The following is a 25451-nucleotide window of genomic DNA, read 5'->3' on the forward strand; positions in this document are numbered from 1 at the left end:
TTAAAATTGATCGTATGGCACTTTTCCTATGTATTTTGACCCCAGGAACACGAATCCGTTGTCCAAATTGAGCTACGATTTTTTCCCTTCGAGATATCCTCAAATTTGTACCAAAAAATGCGAAAAAATGAGGATCACTCGGTCATTTTTGAAGATAAATCAATTTTTCTTCCAGATTCGGATTCCTGGGCTCAAATTACACCAAGATAGACTAAAAAATCAATTTTTAATTTTTGACCCCAAAAAGCTGAAAATTGGTGATAACTCTGTCAATTTTAGAGATGGATCAATTTTTCTTCCGGATTCAGATTCCTGAGCTTAAAATACGTAAGAAAAGCATATGAAACCCAATTAAAAAAATGATTTATTTTTTGCTCAAAAATCGAATTTATTTTTGGTTCTTCAAGAGTAATCTCACGTATAATCAGCTCAGGAATCCAAATCTGAAAGCTAAATTCATCTACTCATGCAGTCGATCCAGTAATCATCAATTATTCGCTGTTGGGAGCAGAAAAATTATAAGAAATATCGATTGGTTTTAGTCGTAGACCCAATTTGTTTCATCGCAGTTCATGCATGGGTCGAAATATTCGAATATCTCAATTCACCAGTGAACCCGAGTTTTGCTGGAGTCAGGTAGCCACGGGCGCGCGGTTTGTTGTGGGGCGTCACCTCTGCTCAGCCCCCAAGGTGACGTCTCACAACATAACGCTAAGCTGCTGGCTACGCTGACTCCAGCTAAACTCGGGTTTGCTGGTGAATTGAGAAATTCGAATATTTCGACCCATGCATGAATTGCCACGAATCAAAGTGGGTCTACGACTAAAACCAATCGAGATACCACAATTTTTCTACTCTAAAAAGTTCAAAATTTGTCGATAACTCAATCAATTTTATAGATAAATCAATTTTTCTTTCAGATTCGTGTTCCTGATGTTAAAATACGTAAGAAAAGTGTCAATTAATCAATTTCAAATAATAAAAAAAAAATCCCAAAATTTGAAGAAATCCCACGGGGTACCCCTTTGGATTTTTTCGAGTTTTGAGCAAAAAATGAGGTCCTCTCAAAAAATCGATCGTAGGACACTTTTCTCACGTATTTTGCCCCGAAAAAAATACGAGTTGGTTGAGTAAATTGATCTGTATGTTTCTGCTCCGAAAAGTGAAAAATTGGCAGTAACTCGATCAATTTCACAGATGGATAAATTTGGCTCCTAGTCGAGTTTTGATTGGTCGCGAACTCTCAAGAATGGGATTCTCGTTCAAAGAAATGAGGTGTATAAAAATTTCCTCCGAAATAACTGGCTCCGCAATTATACATGATAAATAAATGTACGGGTTAATTAAGGTAAAACGTAGGTATAATCGACTATCCGTTAATTCACGCATATTAATGAGGAGGTCACGAGTAAAACACGTTCGGTACACGGCTATACGTACACCTACATAGATTCACTCTGTATATTATCTACTGCCTAAACGTCTATCAAAGGATAAGCAAACCGTTTGGTATTAACGTCTGTCTAAGCTCCAACGTAACGGATTAATTTTCCAAGAGAATTCCCGCGAAGGGCGCCCCGCCTACGAAAATTAGCCAAATTTCAACCGCAAACAGCTGTTCTATTTGAGGTGAGGATCCCTTGCGGTTTCGGCCACCCTTACCCTCTCCTCCGTTCTACCCTTATAGCTGCCCACCGGTTTGTGGCGATCCGACCCCGTCCAGTCTAAATAACCGACCCCTGCCCCTCTTTCCACCCCCTCGCAATCATCCCGCAGCACTGGATGGTCAGCTATGTGCGTAAAAACTTTATCAAACCTAATTTTCAAACAACCCAAAACATCGGTGGTGTATGAATTATAACGCGCAGAACTTGCGCGGTGATTAATGTGAAAATTGTACGAAAAAAAAAAAACGAAGGAATCACATTCCGACAAAGTACGTTCGTACGGGAGGTAAAATAGCCAGATTATAGAAACGAAGATACGCGAAAGGGAAGTGGTGAAGTTTTTTCCGTTTATACATACATATTTTTTTAGTATTTTTTATTTTTCCCGAGGTAGTCACATCACTTCAAATATATATGAAAACATCCACGCGGGATCGCTGCTGTTGCAGCAGGGGGTTCCGTTGTGATAACAGAGTACGCCCCTATTCCGGTACGAGGAGGAGCAGAGATAACAATAAAAAAAATTGAATGCCCGTAAAATAACACGGCGCCCTCGCGGTATAAGGCGAAGGCGTTTCCAAGGTAGTGAGGGACTCTCGCCACCCCATCCCTTATTCTCTCACTTCGCGACCACCGCAACCGCCGCGAATACCGCTACGTGTATCTATACGTCTACGAATACCGCAACGGGGGCTTTAGGTTTTGTCACACCGAGGGAGTCAAAGTAGAATAAGAGAGAGAAAGAGAGGAAAGGAGAGGAGAGGAGAGGAGGGATCGAGTGGAAAAAAAAAGATGGGAAATAGAGAGGCGAAGGACTAAATGACGTTTGCCGGAGGTGTTATTCCGTTCTTTGACGTCTTGATTTTTCTCATCTCCTCCGAGTTTCCAACACTATCGGGTTTACCTTTCGCCTCCTTTTTCTTCATCTTCTTTTTCTCTCACCACCACATCCCAGCTCTACCAATTGCTCGCTTGGCCACTCCGAAATACTAACCTGATCACGTTAACTCCGACCGGTGATGCTACATCGGGAGAATAAACTCCGCTCCCCTCGCGAGACCCGCGAGTTATTTCTCTCTTTATTTTTCACCTCAAACGCGCGAAGAAAATTTCTCCCTATGCACCGCGGCGTTCGCTGGATTACAAAGAGCCGATATTTTCACGCAAACGTAATATTACGTCACATTCACGTGCGACGTAACATTTTCCGGCTTCGCCCCATCAATCTCGGCGTTACGCTTCTCTTTTGGAAACCCGCAAGCTCTCTAATACGGATAAATTTCTTCAGCTTCGGCGTTGCAGCTTATCGGTGATTAGCAGAATAATTATGCGCTACACGCTCGAAATAATCTTCCGAGCAAACAGTCGGAGAGAAAACAGACGAACCGAAAGTACGATAAGTGAAACAAGAACGGCGTAGATAATACCTGTACGATGCAGGGAAACGTGATATTGTCAAGGGTGGTGATTTTTGACGCGTACCGTCGTCGCTGGATCGGATGACTCCGCACGGTTCGGGACATTGTCGGAATCGATAGCTGGACGGTGAAAAAAGGATTCTGTAATCGGGACAGTGGCTGATGGAGAAGAGCGAATCAGGCGACGTCAAAGGGGCGAAACGGAGTGACGCCGAGCGACCGGGCGACGTGGCGGTATAACGCGCCCCGGGTTCGCTTCCCATATTTCTAAACTTTGTCAGACATCTCGACCCCTCGTAGAATCCCAAAAGCGCCTTCCGGTTAGGAAAGTAAAAGCTTCGGTAAGCAATAAACGTCAACGCGAGATTCCTTGGTAAGTCTTGTTTGCGGGGCGAGCTTGCAGGCTACCACCGACTACCCCCCGCGCGTGCGGCTTTTCGAGGATATCGATATTTCCCGCCTAGTGTACACACGTACGAGAACTTCTATTATTTCATACGAGTGTAACGTGTACGAAAATATATGATATATACTTTCTATGTACGCGGATTACTATCGCGGTGTTTATCCCCCTCTACCCCGTCAAGCTAACAGCACCGACTCGCGTACGCCTGTATCTGCGACATGAATGTTGAAAGTCGCTACGTTGATAGAATCAATGACGTCATAACCCGAGCGTATATCACGCGCGTCACGGGTACATTACAACCGCTTGTCCCGAAATGAGAGAAAAAAAAAAAAAAAAAATTAAATAAAATAACTGGGAAAAAAAATCGTCCCATCACGGAGTGATTTTGTGGATAATTATTTGCGGCAGTAATTTCGTTTTACAATTAGATGCGAGGTAAAGTAATTGTCTCCCTTCGTAACGACCGCAAAAGGGTCCGAGTCGTATTCCAAACGCTCGGGGAGTACAGGGAATCAATTCCCAAAATCACTTCGCTCGTACACGCGCTCGGAAATTGTGATCCGGGTTATGCGGTGGACAAGATTTTTTCCGAACGGGACGAGTGTAAAAAAGCAAATGAATTAAATAAACGAAGAGGAAACCGTTCTTCCGAAATAACTGCTAAATGAAAAAATTCTCGATTATATGGTGGAAAAGTGTGACAACGAGAGTGAAATTTAATTGAAATGTTTTTTTCCTTTTTTTCGGACAGCCGTGTCAACGGGAAGGAAGCGACTTTCGGGCGGAACAGTGTTCCGCGTTCGACGGTGTTCCGTACAACGGGGATCTTTTAAAGTGGACGCCTTATCACGACCCCGGCCGTCCGTGCTCCTTGATTTGTCGCGGTGAAATGAGGAGGGGAAGAGAGGAGGGCGAGGAAATAAGGAACGGCGTGAGCGACGTCGAAATATCGGGCGCCGTGATGATCGGTGATAAAATTCTCGAGCGAGACGACAACGTCCTTCAAGATACCGATTCCGAAGAATCGTCGGTCGTTGTTCAACTCGCCGAAAAAGTTGCGGACGGAACGCGCTGCCGATTCGGTAGCTCGGAGGTCTGCGTCAACGGGGAATGCGTCGTAAGTATCCACCTACAACCCCCCTTGTGTATGTCATACATTAAGCCCGTATTCTCATATTTTTAGTACGACACGCGAAGCGATCGATCATCGCTACGGAGTGCACGAGGTTTTTTTTTTCTTTTACCATACCTGCGACGAATGAAAAATTTCCGCGAACGAGTATCGCTCGATATTTTCCTATTGTGAAAAAAATAAATAATTATCCCAATTAACGAATCTACTCGATCCGATGAACCGCGGCGATCGTTACGCGGTATACGTACAGTGGCAATTCGAGAACAGATGTTATTATCCTATTAATCCCGCGCGAATTATACAAGGGATATATGATAGTCGCACCGTGTAGACGTCCGTCCCGGAGATTTGCGGTCTGTCAGTCGTCTAGAAATTGGAGGATGCTCGTCGTATATACATATATATTGTGATGCGGAGCTAATTAAGCAGGTGTTAGTAGCAGGTGACTAGTTTGAACCGTAGATGACGTCGCGAGAATATTGTGCGTCAAATCTCAGAGTACTTTAAAGCTTCGTCTTCCGATCGAGACATTTTTTGAGAATAAAAATACAGGAACGTCGTAGGATTGTAGGGCGAGTATAATACAGCGTAGGCTGCGCTGCACGGGGACACGAAGAATCGGATTCTGCTACGGCCCGTTTCACCTTTAGCTCGTGAATCGTGACGATGTAGATGAATAAAATATAACCGAAAGAAGGGAGTACAAAGCAGGGTATATACGGGCGACAATAGAAGACAATTTTGACGTCTATACCTACGTGAAATTTATGTATATACGTGTCTATATACACATAAAATAGTACATACGTACGAGAGTTACGGAACGAAATTACGAGTCTGATTAATTAATACCATAATTACCCGGGGATACCCGTACGACTTCCGGATTTTCATTAATTTCGTCGTGCGGATTTACTCGTGAACGCGTGCGTTCGATTTATCGGTACAATATCGATTGTCGCTTGAAAAGGAATAAAATGTCGAGATGATAAAAAACGAATCTAGATGAATAGAGAGGAAAAAAAAAAGATATGCGTCTAGGGGATGTGAAATATTTGAAGATGTATACGCTGTACGTAAACTCTCTCTCAGCTTTTTTTTATAAATTTTTATTTCGCTAGCCCCCTTCCTCGACTTCCCTCTACGCTACGGTCCTCCGTACATCCCCCCGGTATCCAGATCTACGCCGGCGTCAAGTCGAGTCCCGGTGGACCGATAAAAGCTTTTGTCCGCAAAAGCTCTCAGGCGCCTTATTAGCTGCACACGTTGACGCGTGGCGCGCAACTGCGTCGAGCTTTACCTACCACCTAACGTACACCTAGCGGTGCATCCTGCCATAGATATATATCCGTGATCCCGCACACGCTTTCGTACTTTTAGATTTTTAATTGAAAATAATTTGGGTGAGAAAAATCGCGATCGGCGAAGGGTTGATCACGGTCGAAGAAATCCGAAATCGGTATGGGTATTCGATCGAGCGAATCAAATGTAAAATGCAAGATGAGCTTGCATTATTTACGGGAAGTAGAAAACCAATCGAGAGTCTCGACTCTCTGCGGTGAACGTAGAGACGCACGCAGACCCGACACGAAACGTAACGAATAAAATTTCGCCGTGGGTTCGTAGGTGTGCAAGCGTACACCGTAACAACCAAGGGCAAACGTACAGAGCCGGGGTCATTAATTCTGTTTTGATACAAAAGAAACAATACCAAGCCGGGCGGTGGTCGACCCTCCGCCCCGCTTTCTCTTTTCCCTTATTTTTCCCCCTTCGCCTCGCTCGTTTCCATCGCTTCCAATTTTTATTATTTTTTTATTTTTTTTTCTCTGCTTTCTCGCAAGGTTTTTATTCGCCCGATGCAACCGTAAGTCAGAGTGCGAGTCAATTTCTCAGATGAGATTTATCTCGCCGCCGTGTTAAAAGAGAGCAACTCGGAAGACCGTCGGAAATTTTTACGCGAAACAACGCAGCCGTTTTCAATGACAAATTCCCGTTTCATTGGAAATGCATCCATCGACCGACGTTGGGCAGACATTTACATATTGTATCGGAGTGCTTCTCAGGTACGGTAGTCGACGACGACGTCGCGCCACCAGAACAGAAGGTACATACGATCCTGACTAACGCGTGGTAATTGTAACGAGTCATTAACCGGAGGTTGGTACAACGACGCGCTAATTATTTAATGAATTAATCAGTTGATTAATTATCGAGAGCTTGTGCCGCGTGCGAACGTTCCACACCCTCGACAGGGCAGCAGCCTCGCCGTAATTTGCCACCCTCCGGCGGTCGCTACCCCCGTGTCGATGTTACGTGCATATATGTGCGGCTATTATATAGATCCCTATAGATAGATATGCGTTTCGGGGGTTTCGAAGGTGAAAGGTAGACAGGTAAAATATTCAAAGGTGTCCCGGTAGATCGCGATCCGATCGCACGGTGACGTTTGGTTTCAGGGATGAAAAAATAAACGGGAAAAGAGAGAGAAAAAAAAGATTCCCGGGACAACCAAATGCACTTAATACCCATAGCTGTATAATACATACACGTCCATATGTATAAGACAAATCTGTCCTCTCTGATCTTCTCCCATCATCACATTTTTTTTCTTCGGTTTTTTATCTTTCCCTCTCCCTCGAGCCCTAAGCCACCTCTTCCCCCGGCCCAGGATAAGGGATGAATAATGTACTCCCTTGCCCTTCAGACAAGTCCCACTTCTGCCCCGTGCAACCTGAATGACAAATCAGGTTGGCCCGCTGCCGCGTCAAAAAAGAACGGCTCTCCATGAGTAGTAAAGGGGGCGAAGTAAGACCCTTTTCTATCGACAGGTCGAGCACGATCGCCGCCAAGAAGGAGCACAAAAAAAAACACCCTATGCAGTTATAAATTAGAAATATTTTGCGTACTGCAAATCTCCCGAAATACGTGCCATTTTTATCCTAATCGCTTGCAAAAATCGCGCTACCAGATAAACCAAAAAAAGATTTTAAATTCCGATCAGGTTCTGCGACACGCGATTCTCACCTCCGGGTAAAAAATCAAAAAAAAAAAGAAAAAAAAAGGGAATTATGTACATACTTTATTGTTTAAAGTTTAAAATGTTTGAATAAAACCGGGTATTTATCCTTATTTGTTTTCTCCAGCCTTCTCGGATACCAAACCTTTTCGTCTTTATCCCGTCACGTATCTCCAGTATTTTCTAAACGCGTGTCTCTGACTTGATGAATAAGTAAACTCCTTTTCACCCGTGTGAGAAAAGTGTGTGTGAAAAAAAAAGAGAACACCTGCCCGGCGTTTCTCCGCGCTATTTTCTTGAAAAGGATCTCTCCGTTTTGACTGCTCTTTTAACCCTCGACCAGATGCGTATACGTTACGTATAGGTGCACTGTGCGTGTGCTACGTAGGAGTCATACGTGACGCGATCCAATTTTCTTTTGATACCTACCACTGCGCGTACGATGTAACCACGTAGTTAAGATACTCGGTTAGTCCTCTATACGTGCACCCGAGTTCTTTGAAGGATTTTTCTCACCTTGTCTTCCCTTCCGTACTTTTATTATCGGGAATATGAAATAACGACGTAACAAAAAGTCTCGCGAAATAAATAGGACGTTAAAAAGAAAGAGAGGAATCGCGAAAGTAGCTGTCAGGTTTAAACGATTATAGGACTCGTAGATAAATGCTCGTTGGAATGAGGGGATCGGAAATTCTTGGTACCGAATAACGGAAACGAAATGAAATAGCGCAGGGGGTGAAATCAAGTTCCCGAAACGATAAACGGCGACGGAATTTAGATGTACAAGTACACGTGTAACGTAACTTTATCCTGACGTGCTGCAGGTCTCAAATTTTTTTTCATCTTTTATCTGCCCCGTACAGAAAGTGGGATGCGATCTCCGCATCGGAAGTAACAAGAAGAACGACGCTTGCGGAGTCTGCGGAGGCGACGGTTCCACCTGTGGTTCGATTTATTATTGGGCCTTGGTGCCCATTTCCGTTTGTTCAAAACCCTGCGGCGGAGGTAAGTAATTTTATTTCGCCTCGAATCCGTACCCCGGTAAACTCGAAAGAAATGAAATGAATGAGGAGAAATTTTCGCGCGTCATTATCGTTAGTTTTTCCATTTTATTTATTTTTTTTCACGTTCTTCGTTATTACACTGGTCGGTATGATAACGAAGAAGGTCCCGGTTCCTTTCTTTTTTACACTCGCGTGAGTCGTTAATGGATTTGGTAAATCTCAAAGCACGGCAAAGCGTGATTCTAATTACCGGTTGCCCCGTATTTCACCGATATATTTTCACTGACCAAGAAATTCGTCTCTCTCTTGCATTTCTACCCACGTTCGTTCGTTCACTCTCCGTAACCTCGACCGACGGCAACAAAAAAAAACCCTCCAAATATTCGGCACACGTTTCACAAATTAATATTCTCCGCCTCGAATTACTCGAAAATCGTTACCCACTTTTTTCCACCTTTTTTCGCCATTCTCTTCGCTCTCTTCAAAATACAGTCGCGTTACTCAAATTTTCCGCATTTCTTGAACGCGTATCGAGAAAGAATACCCGTAAAAATTGCAGTTATAGATCGAATAATTACTATCTTTCATTTTCTTGTTCACCAGGTTTTAAGATGGCCATGATAGTCTGCAAAACTCGCGGTACGGAAGAGGAAGTGATGGATTCTCATTGCGAGGAAAATGAAAAACCAGACAAATCTCTCATCCCTTGTAACGAGCATACCTGTTCGACCAAGTAAGTGGTGATTGGGCGTGATAAAATTTTTTATTCACAAAGCTCTAGGAAATCTGTACATAGAGACGATGTGCGTCAATCGACGTTTACGGGCTCATCTCGAAGCCGACGATGAAAGTTTGGTAGCTTGTAAAATGGGTTTGGCCATCGCTCGAGTCTGCAGAAGGAGCAGAAGGAACCGTAGTAGGGAGGCTTTAAACTGCGCGCGATACCCATTAAGCTCGTAGCTCGCAAAAAAAGAAAATAAAAAAAAAGAAAAAAAAAGAAAAGGAAAGGGAAAAAGAAAAAAAGCCCACGGCTAGACGGTTAAGCTGCGAGAAAAGTTGAAGTGAAATAAAAAGAGAGTATAAAAATATGTGAGCAAAGGGGTGGGGGGGGAAAAAAGGGTAGAAATATTATATAGGCGTCGTGACAAGCTATGTTGCCACTGTAGTGTATTACGTACGTTACACACGCTTTGAAAAATTCACCCTTTGAACACGCGGTTTTCAATGCAGTGATGACGTACGTCGGGGACGAATGTGTGACGCGTGTCGCAGATAGGTGGGCGAAAATTGGAAATCAGGATATTTTTCGTTTCATTTTAGCGAGCGATCTCTTTAACGTTGAATCACCGACGCGGCGCGAGAGACTTTACAAAGTTATTTTTTCCACCCCGTCGCAATCGTTCGAGTTCGTCGCTTCGGCAAAATCGTATATACGGGGGTTGTATTTTCCGCCGTGGTCGATACGATTCGCGACTATTTTAATAATTGAAAATTTTCTCACTCCAACTTTTTACGCAAGTAACAACAGCCACAGAGACCACTACCGCATTCGCACCCTCACGACTGTGCGGTGCGAATGCACGCGACAGACGAAAAGTTTCTTGCGTAACTTTTTAGAAATTATCATCGTTATTCCATCCACCTTCGGTATAATTATTTCGTCCGAAATTTCGTCACCCGCAATCCGTCGAGCGAATTCAAACGCGTGAAACTATAAATAACTTTGTTAAAATATTACAATTAAATATCATTATAACGCTCTAGCGTATGCGCATAGAAAAACCGTCCATTATTCCACCGTAAACGGTTCGTGTAGGGTACCCAGCGCGTGTGTACCACGTAATAACGTACGATATACACGTATACTCGAGTTCAGTTTCTCTGTGATTCAAAGGTGGACAACGGGACAATGGGCCGAGTGCAGCGCGAGCTGTGGCGGAGGTACGAGAACAAGACCGGTCTTCTGTTCAGAAGAGAGCAATGAAACTAGCACCAGAGTAAGTATAAAGTTCAAAAAGATTCCCGATGCAACGCGGTGCAGGTAGGTGTACACGTAGTCACGACATGTAACTACGAAACTACACAGCCGCGTCGCGTCGCGTAGTCGCGGTTTTCGCCGCACAGCTATAAGGTGTACCTGCCTCCTACAGAAATTTTTCGCCTCGTCAGCGGCTATATACTTTTTAAATTGCACCCTCAGCCTATAGGCGAACAGCGAGCCCGGTGTACGCCGTACATGTGCATGGATCTCGAAAAAATTGGTAGCGGGAGGGTGAGAAACTATTAACGCCTCTGCAGCAGGTATCGTTCAAAGGAAAATAGAAGAGACGAGGACGAGAGGAGAAGAAAAAAATATTAATGAGAATTTTTTGTTCCTCTTTCTTTGGAACAGAATGTGCGCGACGCGAGGTACACGAAATATCTAAGATTTGACTTTCTCGTGTTACAGCTTCCGGAGCACATGTGCATCGGTTCGCACAAGCCGAGACATCAGGAAACTTGCAACACGTTGTCCTGTCCGATGTGGGAGACGAACGAATGGTCAGAGGTGAGACGTTACAAACAAGACCGGATAAAAAAACGAACGTTTTCGAATGAAAAAAAGATTGAAAAAAAATAATAAAAAATGAAACGTAATCTCCATTTCGTGAATTTTATCATTCGTTCCGAACATTCGTTTCCATCGTTGCGAGGGATGGATGGAAAAAGAGAATCACGACGAGGGATAGGAACGGTGATTAGCGTAGCCCGTTTGTATGAAAGCTTGAAAAATGAAAAGAGGAGAAAATATAAAAAAAGAACCGGTCGGAACAACGATCGAATTCAGATATGCCGGGACGGAGGGGGTTTCGTTATTAATTACTCGATGAAAAATCGGGGAATTCGGGTCAGTTTCGATTTTACATATAGAAAAGCTCGAAGCTCCGTACGTTCGTACGTCAGCCCGATATAAATTCAACGTAAATTCAATGCGCGGTACGAAGCTCTCGACCTCGAGCCCCGTACCTTACGCATGCACGACTCCGGAGGCGTGTGTGTAATAAGTTTAACCGTGAGGAGAGATGAGGATTACAGAGCAGATGATAGACAGCTGCTGCTGCTGGCGGTACATAAGTATATATACCCGTACAGTAGATAAAATCCCCAGCTATCTAATACCGTGAATATAAACCACATAATATACATAGTATTGAGCTACTCTCCCGTGTATCTACAGGTATAGACACCGCCGTATCTGCAACACAAGATCCATTGAGTTCATGATTAATGAGGCATCCGTCTTGATTGATATACAATGCATTCGCCGGTGAATGAAAACAGTGGGTGCACGTATAGGTGTGGGCGTAAGTACGGGTGGTGTACGTGTACGCGAGACGTAGATAGAGGAGGGAGGGTTGATTTTAGAAGTGGTTCCGAAAGCGGGGTCTGATCCTGATCAAGCTTTGAGGTGGTTCCATCCTAAGAGGGTAAACCACAAGTATAGGACGAAGGAGAAGCGAAGAGAAGGGGGTGTGTGTAGGGTGCAGGTAATGATTTGATGGTAATATACCATCTACCGCGATGGGATCGGGAACGATGGAACGAACCTCGCGAAGGATCAAGGATTGAGGAGGGAAGGAGTGTACGTGTAGCGAGCCGCCGACTGAGACGGAGTGGGGGGGGAAAGAAGGTCCCGCATATATACTTATGTAGGTGGTGCGGAATTGGGGGTGATGGAAATGGCGGTGTATAAGACGAGAAAGACAGGAATTGATAGATTCCTCGCTTTTGTGATTCGAGCCAACCTGAAAGCACTTGAGTTTGCTGAGATTGAAGATTCGTTGGAACGGCTGAGCAGCGGCGGTAGTGCCTGCCCGTCGCCTATCGCTTCGCCGGTGCTTGGATTTTTAAAACCTCTGATCGTTCCGCGCCAACTTCAACCTTCCGAAGACCAACGAACCGGAAATTCTCCCCGTCGCGCAACGAATAGAAATATTATCGAATCCGTCACCGAATTTTACAGCCACGATTCACCGTCTACGCGCAAAATTGTTCATTTATTTTTGTCTCGGGTCCAAGGATCGCCCATTGAATCGCGATAGCTACATCGACGATGTTACGTCGCGTCCTCGGGGGAGGTGATTTCGACCTGATTTGATAACCCGCGTGTACAGACCCCTCGTGACGGTAAACCCGTTCCAATCGATGTGGTCGAACTTATTTTAAAGCTCTGTAATTTCATCGCAGTGTTCGACGTCTTGTGGGACGGGGATAAGGACGCGTTTGGTGACCTGCAAAGACGGCAAGGGACGTTTATCGAAGGACTGCGATGTTCTCGAAAAACCGCACAACGAACAGGAGTGCAGATCGATCGTATGCCCGACGCCGAGCATAGGTAGATTACAAATCCCGTTTCACCCGCATGTAAACCCTTTTCGCGAGAGCTTCCATCGAGCTCTCGTTCGTTGGTTGTTTCTTTTAATTCTTGGATTTCTATTCCGTTCCCGCCCCGATATGGATTACAATGGGTTTAATTATAACGAACCGAAAAGTGAAAAAATAAACCAATTAAATAAGAAAAACCAATTCATTCCAGAAGATGAGCTAACTCAGCCTCTCATGCAACCTTATCCGCCACCGCCGGTACCAGAAAAGTTAATTGGACAACCAATACCTTCGGAATCGACGTGAGTATTATTATAACAAGTGGAGAACAAATCCCGAATAACGAACGATAATAAAAATCATATTTTGTTTGATATATAATTGAACTAATTGAAAAATAAATTTCTCAACCGTCGCTCACGGTGGCTCACCATTCTCCTTATTACTTCTACTTCTTATTTATTTGTGTTCTTTTTCGTACCCCTATTTTTAGCTACATAGATTATTATACACGATTGATCGCAGTAGTTCGATGTATATTGTTGCAATACCGGTAGACGAGTTTAAAATGCTTTCGGGAAAACCATTGAAAAAAGGAAAGAAAGACACGGTCGTAGCGGCAGGAAAAAATTTGTTAGAAGAAAAATTTTTCAAGTCAATCGAATATCGTGATTTTTACAAGATGTGATCTGTTTCGAACAGATACACCATCTACTTTGCCTGTGGCTGGTTATATTTGAGGTATCCTATTACAATCTATCTCTATATTCTCTCTACTATACACACGTCATTTTATATTCCTCGATATCTGAATTTTATCCCATCTTTTTTCTTAGCTTTTCATAAAGCTACACAGATGCAATGTTGCACGTTGGCACCTTTCTTCCTATTTTTTTGATTATATTTTACGAAAAGAAGTTTGCATCGTATGCGGTCTGTGCGTCATGTTGAACGAGAAAATTTTGTAATATGTGATGCAAAAGATTCACCTAATTAATATTTTCGCACAGTGCAAGTTAGTTCTGCAACATCTCATTTTTGGATTGGTCACAGTCGACTTCCCTTTTTCGCTGCATACGCAAAACGACACGACGCCGTGACATCTACGGATACACTGTTATTTAGCCTAACGAGATATGGTATATTCGGACGGTCTTCCGAAATCAAAATTGTACGGAATTTCAAGTGACGAGTAAACGAACCTCACGATTTCTCGGAACGCTTTCCGCACCGCCCAATTTAGCTGCTTCGATTAATTAACAGAAAGGTAACGTGTCACAGATGAAAAAGCTCGAAAATCTACGGGTGTATCAATGTCCTCGACGGATCCGATGAGTACTCAAAAATATTCATTAATTACGATAGTGGGTATACACCGGAGCGTGTATATATTTGTCCTTTCATTTGATAGCAATCGCGGAAAACACGCGCCGGTGATGCAACCCAGAAATAGTTGCAGGACATTCGAGAGTAGGTGCCTGAAAGTTGCGATGATACGACCCTTTGAAGTCCCTGCGCCGCTGTGCAGTGTCACATCGAAAATAAATCAATCGCGTTTCATCGGTCGAGCAAAATCATCTGAAAATATTTCCCATCCCCATTGAAATATGTATATTCATAGTTTTTGGTTTTTTATTTTTTTTCTTCAAATGCGTACCGACGAGTCTTCTCGACCGAATATCATTGAAGTTTATTTCAATTAATTTCAATTTTTGCGCGCAGATTTATTGCAGAAGAATGGTCACCGTGTTCGGTAACCTGCGGAGAAGGTATTCGTCATCGAGAAGTGCATTGCAAGATATTCCTCGAGTTCAGCAGAACGATAGCTAAACTTCCGGACAGACAATGTTCGGGACCGAAGCCGATCGACACCGAGAAATGTACTCTCGAAGCCTGCGGTCTTTTGGGGAACAGTTTATCCCACAGAATGGATACCGTCAGAGACAGCGGTTACGCGGAATCGAGTCTGACGGATACTTACAGATCATCTTCGAGCGGATCGGGAGGAACTAGCTACGAGAGCAGCGTTAGAGTCGCCGCGGGAAGTGCGACCCACACGAGCTATTCTTGGAAGGAAAATGGATACACTCATTGCAGCGCGTCGTGTCTAGGAGGTGAACGATTCTACCCCGAAAATTTTTTGTTCGACCAATCGAAAGAAAACTAAAATCCATCATTGCGTTAATCCGCAGGAGTTCAAGAACTAATAATCACATGCATCAGAGACTCGGATGGAAGGGTGGTAACGCCGTACCTCTGTAGCCCGGAAACGAGACCGGAATCGAGGATAAGAACTTGCAACGACCATCCGTGCCCGCCGAGGTATAAATCCGTCGAAAAATAAGAATACTCTTGCAATCGAACGATCGGAGATTGATGATGAAAATTTTAGGTGGAACTTCAGCGATTTCGCACCCTGCATGAGCCCGTGCGGGCTGGGCATTCAAACGCGGGACGTTACCTGCATCCACGAGGTGGCGAGGGGCGGAACGAACACCGTCCACGTCCCAAACAATATGTGTCCCCAACCCCCACCGCCTGACAGACGGTACTGCAACATTTTGGATTGTCCGGTAAAATGGAGTATCGGAGAATGGGGAAAGGTATAATTCCATTTTCTTTGTTATCTCCGAACAAGGTTCACCCATGCGCGGAATTCAAAAACTGATCGAACATCCGTACGCGTTTTTCGACCCGATTTTATTTCAGTGTTCGAAGACTTGCGGCGGGGGGGTAAAAAAGCGTACCGTAGCCTGCGAGCAGGTGATGGCGCAGGGTCATCAGCAAATTCGTCCGGAGGCGGCTTGTGTGACGCGAAAACCGGCGGAGCAAAGGCCCTGCAACACGCGGGCTTGTTACGACCTCGACTCCAGTGCTCAGCCGATAATTTTCAGCGAGAATACTTCGTTCAGTCAATCCGATCCGAACAAAAAGGTCGACCTAAGAATCGGCGGAACCGCTATGGTATTTCACGGTACCGCGATCGTCAAGATCCGTTGCCCCGTTAAAAAATTCGACAAGTAAGCGAAGCGATCTCGACCGACGTACGATTATCGGTTTCTGATCATTCTCATCCCCATTTCAGAGCCCACATCATATGGACGAAGGACAGAATCGAGCTACGAAAATCAAAAAAGTACAAAATCAGTAAGAAAGGCGCCCTCAGAATAGTCGACATCAATTACTCGGACAACGGAGTGTACGCTTGCATAGGTGAGAATTTTTGTGGAAAACAAAAATTTCGTTGAACCGACAAAACTTTACACCGGATCGATCGTTATTTCAGCGGGACAATCGCAGGCGGAAGTTCACCTTCTCGTGAAAGCGAGACCGGGAGAGTACATGAGCAGCGAGGAAATTCTTCGTCATGGAAAAACGGTGCATCATCAAGACGTGAGCTTGGATTCCGCTCCTTCGTTATCGGGCGAGGTTCTCCACACCGATCACGCCGGTAAGACGATCGGGAGGCGAAGGGGAGGAACGGGAGAGACCGAAAAATCGGAGCATACTCATTGTATTCTTACAGCGCCTGCTTACGGGAGTCCCTTCTCGTTCAACGGTGAAGATTTCAGCCACGAGGCTCATCCCGAGGGAATAGTAACTCCGAAACCGACGCGAAAACCGAGAAAGAAAAATAAAAGACCGAGTCCCGTCCCACCGGACGCGACGATGATTCACGGCGAGTACACGGTAACGTCGCTCCATCAGGTAATTAACAAATTTACATAATTGATAGTGAGCGAAAGTTCAAACGAGTGTGATTTCTGAAAGCTCTCTTCCTCCCCTCCCCCTCATTCTTCTTCGCTCGAATGCTCTGTCTCTTTCAACCGACTAACATTTTCTGGTGATGGGTTTTTTTCTGTGACAATAAACGTAGCCGGGCTATCAGGAGTCGGTAGAGTCAACAGCGACTTCCGGAGCAACGAGACTTTTGCCACACTTAAGCGGATTGATTTCCAGGCTGAAGGTAGGTGCCACTTAGCAAACAGAAAAAGGGGAGACACACTCGAGAAAACCGAGAAAATTTCAGCTATAAATGGCGCTAAAAATAACTCTAGACCTTTAAGACGATTCTTTTTCCTCCCCCTCCCCCCCCCCTCAAGTTATACCGATACTCAAACCTATTTTTTGCACGAATTTTATTTGAAATCGATCTCAATATTTCACCACGACGATTAATTAACAAACGAAAAAAAAAAAAAGCTCGACTGACATGCTCGTCTTCGCGAAAAAGGCCTACTGGCCATTCCAGGGGGATGGTATGGGCAGTCGGGGGCACAGGATGGCTCCGCAATTTCCAGAAGAATCTTCGAAAGTGAGGGTAGAAGTCGACTCCCCGGCAACGAGGACTCTGAGGGAATGGAAGTCGGGTCGAGACTTCGTGGATGACATCGACAGCGACTTTGGTATACTTCGCGGTAACACGGGGATACCAGACGAAAAATTCGGTCCGGACGAAGAGCGAATAATAATCGACGACGATCCTTACGATCTGGACGAGGCGATTTTCGCCCTACAAAACGGAGACGACGCGAGAAGTACCCCGAAGATGATAACCCACGTGAGAAAGGCTACAACACCGACGAAATCGGCGATTGATTTTATCGAGGAGTCGATTAGAAACGCGAAAAGAAAGGAGGCCGAAAACGCCGAAAAGGATATCATAAGGGTAGAGAAGAAAAACACCAAGTCTACGGATTTGGTGGGGGAACTTATCTCTGTAGTGAAACATCGACGCGACAACGATTCGGGCGAAATATCGGGCGAGGGAACGGAGGTTGAGAACGCCGGAATTTTCGGACTCGAATCGACGAATGTTGGAGGTAAAGCTAATGCTGAGGCTGACTCGATTCCGAGTCAAGGGGGTATTCTGGACGAATACGAAAAAACGTTGATCAACGAACAACCGGATAAGCGAACGGGCGACGAAGCGACGGTAACTCGGGCAAATCACAACGTAGCCGAGCAAACAAATTCCGTGATAACAAGCGAGCCGGAAGTAACGGAAAATCTAACGTCGGAGGAAATGCAGTTTCTGAGGACCACGGGCCCAGGAGCAGAAATAGAAGATAGTGAAAAGTCGGCGATCAACCGTGATAACGAGCAATCGGAACCCAATCAGCTTCCCGAGGGTTCATCGACGAGATATCCCGAATTCGATGAGAAGACGGCAAGCCAAAAATCATCGACAGAAATCGGTGGTCCTCGCGGGACCGTAAACACTTGGGAAATTTTCACCTCGACGGCATTCGAAAACGGAAATACCGACGACCATTCAACACTACAGCCGGTAGTGATATTGGAACGAAGTGAGTTTTCCAAGTAAATTTTTGGTGGCATACGATCCGAAGATTTCGAAACTGATTTTATTTCAATTTTCAGGCCTGGCGGAGGACCTTAAATTCGAATGGGTGATGACCGAGTGGTCCGAATGTTCGCAGACCTGCGGCGGCGGTGGTTTTCAGATGCGGGGTACTCAATGCACCGTAAGACCTCTAAAGATGGCAACTAACTCGACGCAAGTGGCACCAAAAACTGCGGTAGACGCGACGCTTTGCGAAGACGCCGGTTTCCCGGTACCGGAAAAGGTGCGAGCTTGCGGCTCCGGAGTCTGCCCGCAATGGCAAACCGGGGAATGGACGCCTTGCGAAAGTTCGCGATGTTTTACGTGGCAAACAGGTTGGTGTTTAATTTTTCAATCACCTCGTATCGCGAGAGCGATGATATTAATTTTTCCCCTCGATCGTAGCTATGCAAAGGCGAGAGGTGACCTGTCGCATAATCGAGGAGGGAGCGAACTCGACGAGAAACGGGACCATTTTAGACCCCAGCAAATGTGACGAGAGTGTTCGACCGCCCCAAAGATCGGAATGTTACAATGACGCCTGTAAGGGTGTATGGCGCGTCGGCGAATGGTCCGAAGTGAGTTTAATCGTAGTCAATTTCGCGACTATTTAGTCGCAACTTTCGTAAAAAATCTTTCCGAGCTTTTCCGATTGCAAAAAAAAATAAAAACGCAATGTTTAGTGCACCGCATCCTGCGAGGAGGATGGAGTCAAGTACAGAATTCTCCAGTGCGTTTGGTTCGGGACTAAAAAAGCTGCGGGAAATGCCTGCAGAGACATTCCTCGTCCTTCGGTTATGAAAACTTGCAAAGGAGCTCCGTGTCTTCAAGCACCAGGTGACAATAACGATCATAAAATAATTGAGTTTCGACTCGCCTTACAAATAACTATCTCACAAGATGTACATCAAACTATACCTTCGATAATATTATTGCTACAAGACACTTACCGCATCCTGAATCATTTTCTTCCCCTTTCAATTTTCAGATCACTGCAAAGACCTTTCGCAATTTTGCGGGAGGGTGAAGGCGATGAATATGTGCAGAGTACCTCTCTACCAGAAACAGTGCTGTCAGTCGTGTCATCGGCAGTCTTAAAGCCAAGTGATGCTCTTCGAGAGAAGTTGAAGTAGCGCTAAAAAATTAAAGAAAAAAAAACTATATATATGTAATAAGATATACAGACTATCGTGAACGAGTTGATTATTTAATTTTGCAGGAGAATTAAAATTCATCGCAGCGTCATTCATACGATATAAATAACAGCTGAAATTTTTTTCGAGGTGGGCTATTATTAATACGCACCGTATAATTAAACGATAATGATGATGATGATGATAACAATAATAATAATGACGATAGTAATAGTAACAAGTAACTAATGACGAAGTGCGTAAAAATTAAAAAAAAAAAGATGAGATCAAAGGCATGGTATACCTATACGCAACATAAGCTTCGGTATTGGATCTGTATAATACATATAGTTGAATAATTGAATAAAGGAATGATTAAACGAACTATTGAAATTGGTATGAAGTGACACAGTTGCGTGGTATCGTTAGGGTTTATAAATATTAAATGTATCGCGTTTTCAATGCTAAGAGAGCCTAAACGCCTAAAATTTTATTTTGGTGTCAAGCCCCCTCTCTTGTCATTGGACACATGATATTATAAAATACATACGTAAATATGAATGACATTAATAATGATCATTATGATAATAAAAATGATTATCAGAATGACGAGGATAACCGTAATAATTAATACATTTAACGATAATGATAATAATAATGATAGTAATGATAATAATGTAATTGAGTATTAAATTGTTGTAAATTTAATAGCAAAGTGTTTCACCGAAATTTATTACGTTACATAATAATTTTATTGTTACTGCAGAACTTGGAATGAAAAATTACCGCAAAATCAACACCTGGATTTAATATTTCATTTGAATTCTATACATAGTTCAACGCCGTAGAGCGATATTTGTTATCACAATAATTATTATTATTATTATTGCTGTTATTGTTGATGTTCTCGATATTATTGTTATGACGACAAAGAGACTAAAGAAATTAAATACATTATACTGTATGTATATGAATTTCGAAGTAATAATTATTATAGCATGTACCAGTTATTACTTTGCAGACATCCACATCCTATATTAACTGAGGGAACATTGTTACTTTCGACAAGAAGTTGCAAATATTATTATGTCATTAAAAAATATTTCAATGTTGGTGCTTAACTCGCACAGAAAAAAAAATGGCTTTAACATATATAAAAGTATTCAAAGTTAAGTATATAATATGAGAAAAGAAGGTTAATCGATGAGAGAATAATATTAAATATAATGATATTGAGTAATAATATTAATAATAATAATAACAATAACAATAATGACAACAACAACAATAACAATACCTTCTTAAAACCTCACTATAGCGAGAAATAGTAATAATGATAATTAATATATACGAATCATAGTAATCACGCATATGATACGATTGAAGCAAATTACATTTAAATATGGTTCATTTTCCCTAAAGTAATTCTTCTATTATGATAACACCTACGTGTATCACTGTTTCTTCCCAACGGTAATATAATTTATTATTACATATCTAATTATTTTTCAACAAAACAAATAGTGTCAAAAAAAAAACGAACACAAAACCCAAAAAAAAAAAAGAAAGATGTATCGAGCAAACAACATAAATTGTAATAACCCTTTATACATCACGTAAAAATCATTTTCCAAGACTGAGCAATTCATATAATTACCATACATAAAATACCATAGAACCAGGCTTGTATTATTGGTAATATAAATTATTATATGATATCCACATAATTCCCTTAGAGGCATTACGACGATGATTCGAAAAATACTCCTACCCTTTACAATCCGATTGATACCCTATTCGATACTAGTTATTTTTCGTATAAGACGTAGTACAGACAGCTGATACAGATGAACTACAAAAAGGCGAACAAGATTAATTCTTCAAACGATTTTATCGGTTTATAATCTGAATTTTATAGTCATATAATGCGCATTGCGAGTTAAATGAAATTCATTAAATAATATTACGCAAGCAGCAAACAAAATATAGTGTTATAGGAAGATGAAGGAAAAAAGTATAATTAAAAGCTGAAGGTAAAAAGGAGAAAATTAGATTAATTTGTATGATGAGCGCTTGCATTATTAACAATATTCTTGTTATTACTATTACCATTGCTAATATTATTATTATTATCATTAATTATAGCATACGCTATATATAAATATTATTTAATATATATTGGTCAACCACGTGCAGCCAATAGTTTTTAAGCAATAATATATGTATATGAATATTATAATATAATATCATATAAAATATTACTATATATAGAATAAATTGAAAAAAAAAGTTATATAAATATATGAAAATATGAAACTTGTAAAATAATATTTTGTTAAAAGAAAAAAAAAAGGAATCACCGGCAAAAATTTATTTACAAATCTATATTTGCTGGTCTAATAATTATATATATACCTACCGACATATATATACATATATATAATATTGTGTGCGTGTGTGTAATATAAATAACGACCACGCAAGGACTGTTTGCGAATAAATTTCTGCGACCAACGAATTTGCCTCTCTTTATAAAATAGGTACACACCGAAAAGTTTTGCCAAAATAATGAGCAAATTTCAAATAGGAAAAAATGAAAAGAAAATTTAAAATAAAAAATTATAATATTGAAATGGAAGAAAAAAAGATTATGACACGCAACGATAACGATGGAATATGTTAAATACGTTATAAATAATAAATTGTTAATTGTAACAGCGAAATTCGCATTCGGCACGCATCAGTTATAATAGCTAAATTCTGAATAACATTACCTAATATACACGCGTAAATATAATTAACCATAATTATAGAAATAAATGTATTGATTATATATTAAAAGTATCAATAATATTATAGATAAGAGAGTTGAGAGTTATAATTGATTGATTGATTAATTGATTGAATAATTTAATTCATGTAGTAGCGTTAAGTTTTTGTACATATAAAATGATCTATAGTTACATAAATATGTAAAACAATTATTACAATTATTATTGCCATTACACTAATATTATCATTTATAATTATACAGTAGAGCGTCTATAATCTGGACGTCAATTCTGGTGATAAAAAAATTTTGAAGCAAATGCATAAACATTTTTTATCATTAAAATATAATATAAGTTTAAATTATTCGATGGTTTTGTACGTCTACTTCAAATATTGAACCGCTAAAGTGAATCATTAACGGTTTTAGCAAGTTTTCTTTCCTTGGTTCTGTTCGAAAATCCGGACTGGGTCCGGTCTGATCAATTGATCCGGATTATCGACGCTCTACTGTAATTATTTTCATTATTTGTATGCAGAATGTTATGATCCAAATACTATACATGATCTATGTAAATATGTAACTGCCTATATATAAATATTATTATTAAATGAGGAGTATGAAACTTAATTATATGTATACACAATTGATTATTCCCAAATACTCCAAAGTTGTTCGTTATCTAAAGGCCATAATTTTTCCAATAGAATCCATCCTGGCTTTTGGGTCGCGAGAAGATAATTATTTTCGGGATCGCTCATATGCGAATACGCACCGAGTACGAGACTTTGGCAAATACGAGCGCAGACGCAAGTTTTGAGAATTTTTTTTTCTAAAAATGGAAGTTGTCTAACCCTCTGATAACCGACAAGTACCGGCTTTCCCCTAGCGATGTCTTTCGTTTGCAACAGCATGTAGCACATCGTTATGGCGATTTCAAAAATGTAGCAAGAATTGTGGGAATCGCCGACATCTAAAACAGCCCGAATCCCTTTCTCGTCGTCATTCACGAGGATGTTTTGCTCGTTCAAGTCTCCGTGGATTATACCAGTTTCGAGCTTTCCTATGTTCTTAATAACTTCGACCTCGAATCTTGAGATAATGTCATTCACCATCGATATTCTATCGGTATCTTTAACGGCGAATACGAAATCTTTTAATTTCGGAACACAATTTAACATCCACAGAGATACATGATTGTCGTAAGCGGGGTGATGAAAATTTTCCAATGTCTTATCCAGTCTCGCAGCAAATTCACCAACGTTTTCGAGAAGCTCGTCCGACACCTGGGAGTGCATGAGCATTTTTCCAGGCTTGTAGGTGAGGAGTCTGACAGCATGTTTGTTGGAATTACCACCGATCATCTCCAGGGAATAGTAGAGGTTTTGAATATTTTTCACCGGACAAGGTGCGTTCATCTTCTTCTCGTTCAAGAAGAGCAAAACTTCCGTTTGCCCTTCGATGTAATCCGTGTTTCTTGAGTCGAGGGAGTTTGTGATTTTCAAAACGTAGCCATCTCTCTGCACACCTGATGTCATGAAGATATTGTTGCGGAAATATTCTTCGCATATCACGTGGAAGTTTTTGTCATCGTAGGCGTTCAGTTCTGTGATCTGTTTTACTTTGAGCCCGTATAAACGGTTCACAAGTTCAATCGCGATTTTTGTATCGGCATTTGGCCGGATGATTTGACCAGGTTGGAGGAGTTCGCCTCCGTTAAATTGCATGGTGTCAATCGAACGTTAGAAATTGCGAACTTCAACGACGCAGAGCTGAGGTGAGACTAATATCATACGCCAACAGAAGGGTCGATTAAATACCCAATTGCGCCAATCATAAAATCAATTGTACGGGCTTTAATCCGGATCGCCACTGCTGTGTACAAAGTGTATGACCAGGTTTTATCAGGCGGTTCAAAGATTGAGAGAGGAAAGAAACTTTATTCTTTACTCGCAGTCAGAAATCATAAATAACCGACGATTATGCGTACACTGAAAGTAGCTCTATAACAATCTTATCAAGATGATAAGACATAGTTGGACGCGACAAAGCCAACAGTGCAGCAAAAGTTAAGAACAAACAAATGCACTTGGCTTGTGTAAGGAAAGACGAGAAAATTGAAGATAAGCAGATACGATAAATCTAAAATAAATCCTTGAACGAGCATTCCGAGTACATATTTTTGAACAACACATATCGTATTATAAACGATTCGAAAATTTTTGTTTTTCAATTTTCTCTCGGTATTTTCTTTATTTCGTTCGCTAGCCTGAGCTGCTATTGATTCAACGTTACTCAGAACAACCCCGGAATATTTCCGATCGATTCTCAACTCTACGGGGTTGTCAGCAACTGTTTTGCGAATATTTTCTTGATATTTTTTGAGGTTTTATTCAAGACATAAACAAAACTCTAATGCCCATCGATGATAATTCGAATTGTGAACACGAATTGACTAAAAAATCACAGCCAAGTGCGTCCAGAGAGTTGGACGCGTACATATCGAGCGAGGAAAATTTATACGGAGAAATAATTTTCAGAAAATGTCAGGCATCAAAATGTCAGCCTGATTCTAAGATTCTCGAATCGTTAATAGACCTGAAATCCCGGTTAGAAAAAGATAAATCCCAGAAGGAGGAAGGTGAGCAAATTAAGAGTTGCTACAGGTTTTAGAGAATCACGGAGTGATTTGTAAATTTGCATATTTGCACAGCCTACGAGTACCTAAAAAAATCAAATAAAACGATGAAGAAAATTATCGCTAAATTACAAGAAGATATGAAACTATGTCGCGTTGATATCCAAACAGAGTTTCTGAATTTCGAAAATTTGAGCACGGAACGTCTACTGGGTATAAATCCAAAATGTTTTACAACCAGCACTCCACGAGGGAAACAACAACTCCAATGAGATATTAATTTTATACAGAGTATTATATTGATTCATCACCTGATTGCGTAATTCCTCTAAACAATTTACCCTTAGATGTATGAACTTTGTTCCAATATAGTGTGTATAATTGTGTTTTAAATGAAATATACGTTTTTGCGAATGAATTACCTGATAGAAATCAGTTTATTGTACCAAAATGCGAAGGTGTCGTTCAACAAGCACGTGGAATTTTTGTGAAAAAAATCGGGAAAAGTAGGAAAAAGAAACTGATCTGTAATTTTTTTAATTATTATATGAA

At 41.7% G+C, this 25451-nt stretch overlaps 3 protein-coding genes across 6 annotated transcripts in view; 2 read left to right on the forward strand and 1 right to left on the reverse strand.

Moving 5' to 3' along the window:
• LOC105693981 (protein madd-4) overlaps positions 1-20462 on the forward strand; it is a 94371-nt gene extending 73909 nt beyond the window's left edge. Inside the window, exons 5-24 of one of the 4 annotated variants that reach the window (XM_048657503.1) lie at positions 4246-4611; positions 8509-8650; positions 9253-9382; positions 10526-10646; positions 11099-11197; positions 12877-13024; positions 13226-13316; positions 14737-15128; positions 15207-15336; positions 15407-15617; positions 15724-16034; positions 16100-16227; positions 16301-16465; positions 16541-16722; positions 16892-16981; positions 17249-18323; positions 18397-18693; positions 18764-18936; positions 19042-19195; positions 19347-20462. In XM_048657503.1, coding sequence (XP_048513460.1) covers positions 4246-4611; positions 8509-8650; positions 9253-9382; positions 10526-10646; positions 11099-11197; positions 12877-13024; positions 13226-13316; positions 14737-15128; positions 15207-15336; positions 15407-15617; positions 15724-16034; positions 16100-16227; positions 16301-16465; positions 16541-16722; positions 16892-16981; positions 17249-18323; positions 18397-18693; positions 18764-18936; positions 19042-19195; positions 19347-19456 — 4515 coding nt within the window. In that variant the 3' untranslated portion in view covers positions 19457-20462. The remainder of the gene's footprint in view (positions 1-4245; positions 4612-8508; positions 8651-9252; positions 9383-10525; positions 10647-11098; positions 11198-12876; positions 13025-13225; positions 13317-14736; positions 15129-15206; positions 15337-15406; positions 15618-15723; positions 16035-16099; positions 16228-16300; positions 16466-16540; positions 16723-16891; positions 16982-17248; positions 18324-18396; positions 18694-18763; positions 18937-19041; positions 19196-19346) is intronic. The other 3 variants (XM_048657504.1, XM_048657505.1, XM_048657506.1) reach the window with 3 other exon arrangements.
• A 1918-nt stretch (positions 20463-22380) lies between these two features.
• Positions 22381-24126, reverse strand: LOC105693997 (hydroxylysine kinase). Its single transcript, XM_012414288.3, has one exon. The coding sequence runs from the start codon at positions 23986-23988 to the stop codon at positions 22912-22914; it is 1077 nt and encodes a 358-aa protein (XP_012269711.2). The 5' UTR covers positions 23989-24126; the 3' UTR covers positions 22381-22911.
• Positions 24127-24307: 181 nt separating this feature from the next.
• On the forward strand, positions 24308-25439 carry LOC125501469. Its single transcript, XM_048657507.1, has 2 exons — positions 24308-24902; positions 24975-25439. The coding sequence occupies exons 1-2, from the start codon at positions 24677-24679 to the stop codon at positions 25169-25171; spliced, it is 423 nt and encodes a 140-aa protein (XP_048513464.1). The 5' UTR covers positions 24308-24676; the 3' UTR covers positions 25172-25439.
• Positions 25440-25451: the final 12 nt, after the last annotated feature.

The sequence above is a fragment of the Athalia rosae genome, chromosome 6 (assembly GCF_917208135.1).
Source record: "Athalia rosae chromosome 6, iyAthRosa1.1, whole genome shotgun sequence".
In the NCBI taxonomy this organism is placed as follows: domain Eukaryota; kingdom Metazoa; phylum Arthropoda; class Insecta; order Hymenoptera; family Athaliidae; genus Athalia; species Athalia rosae.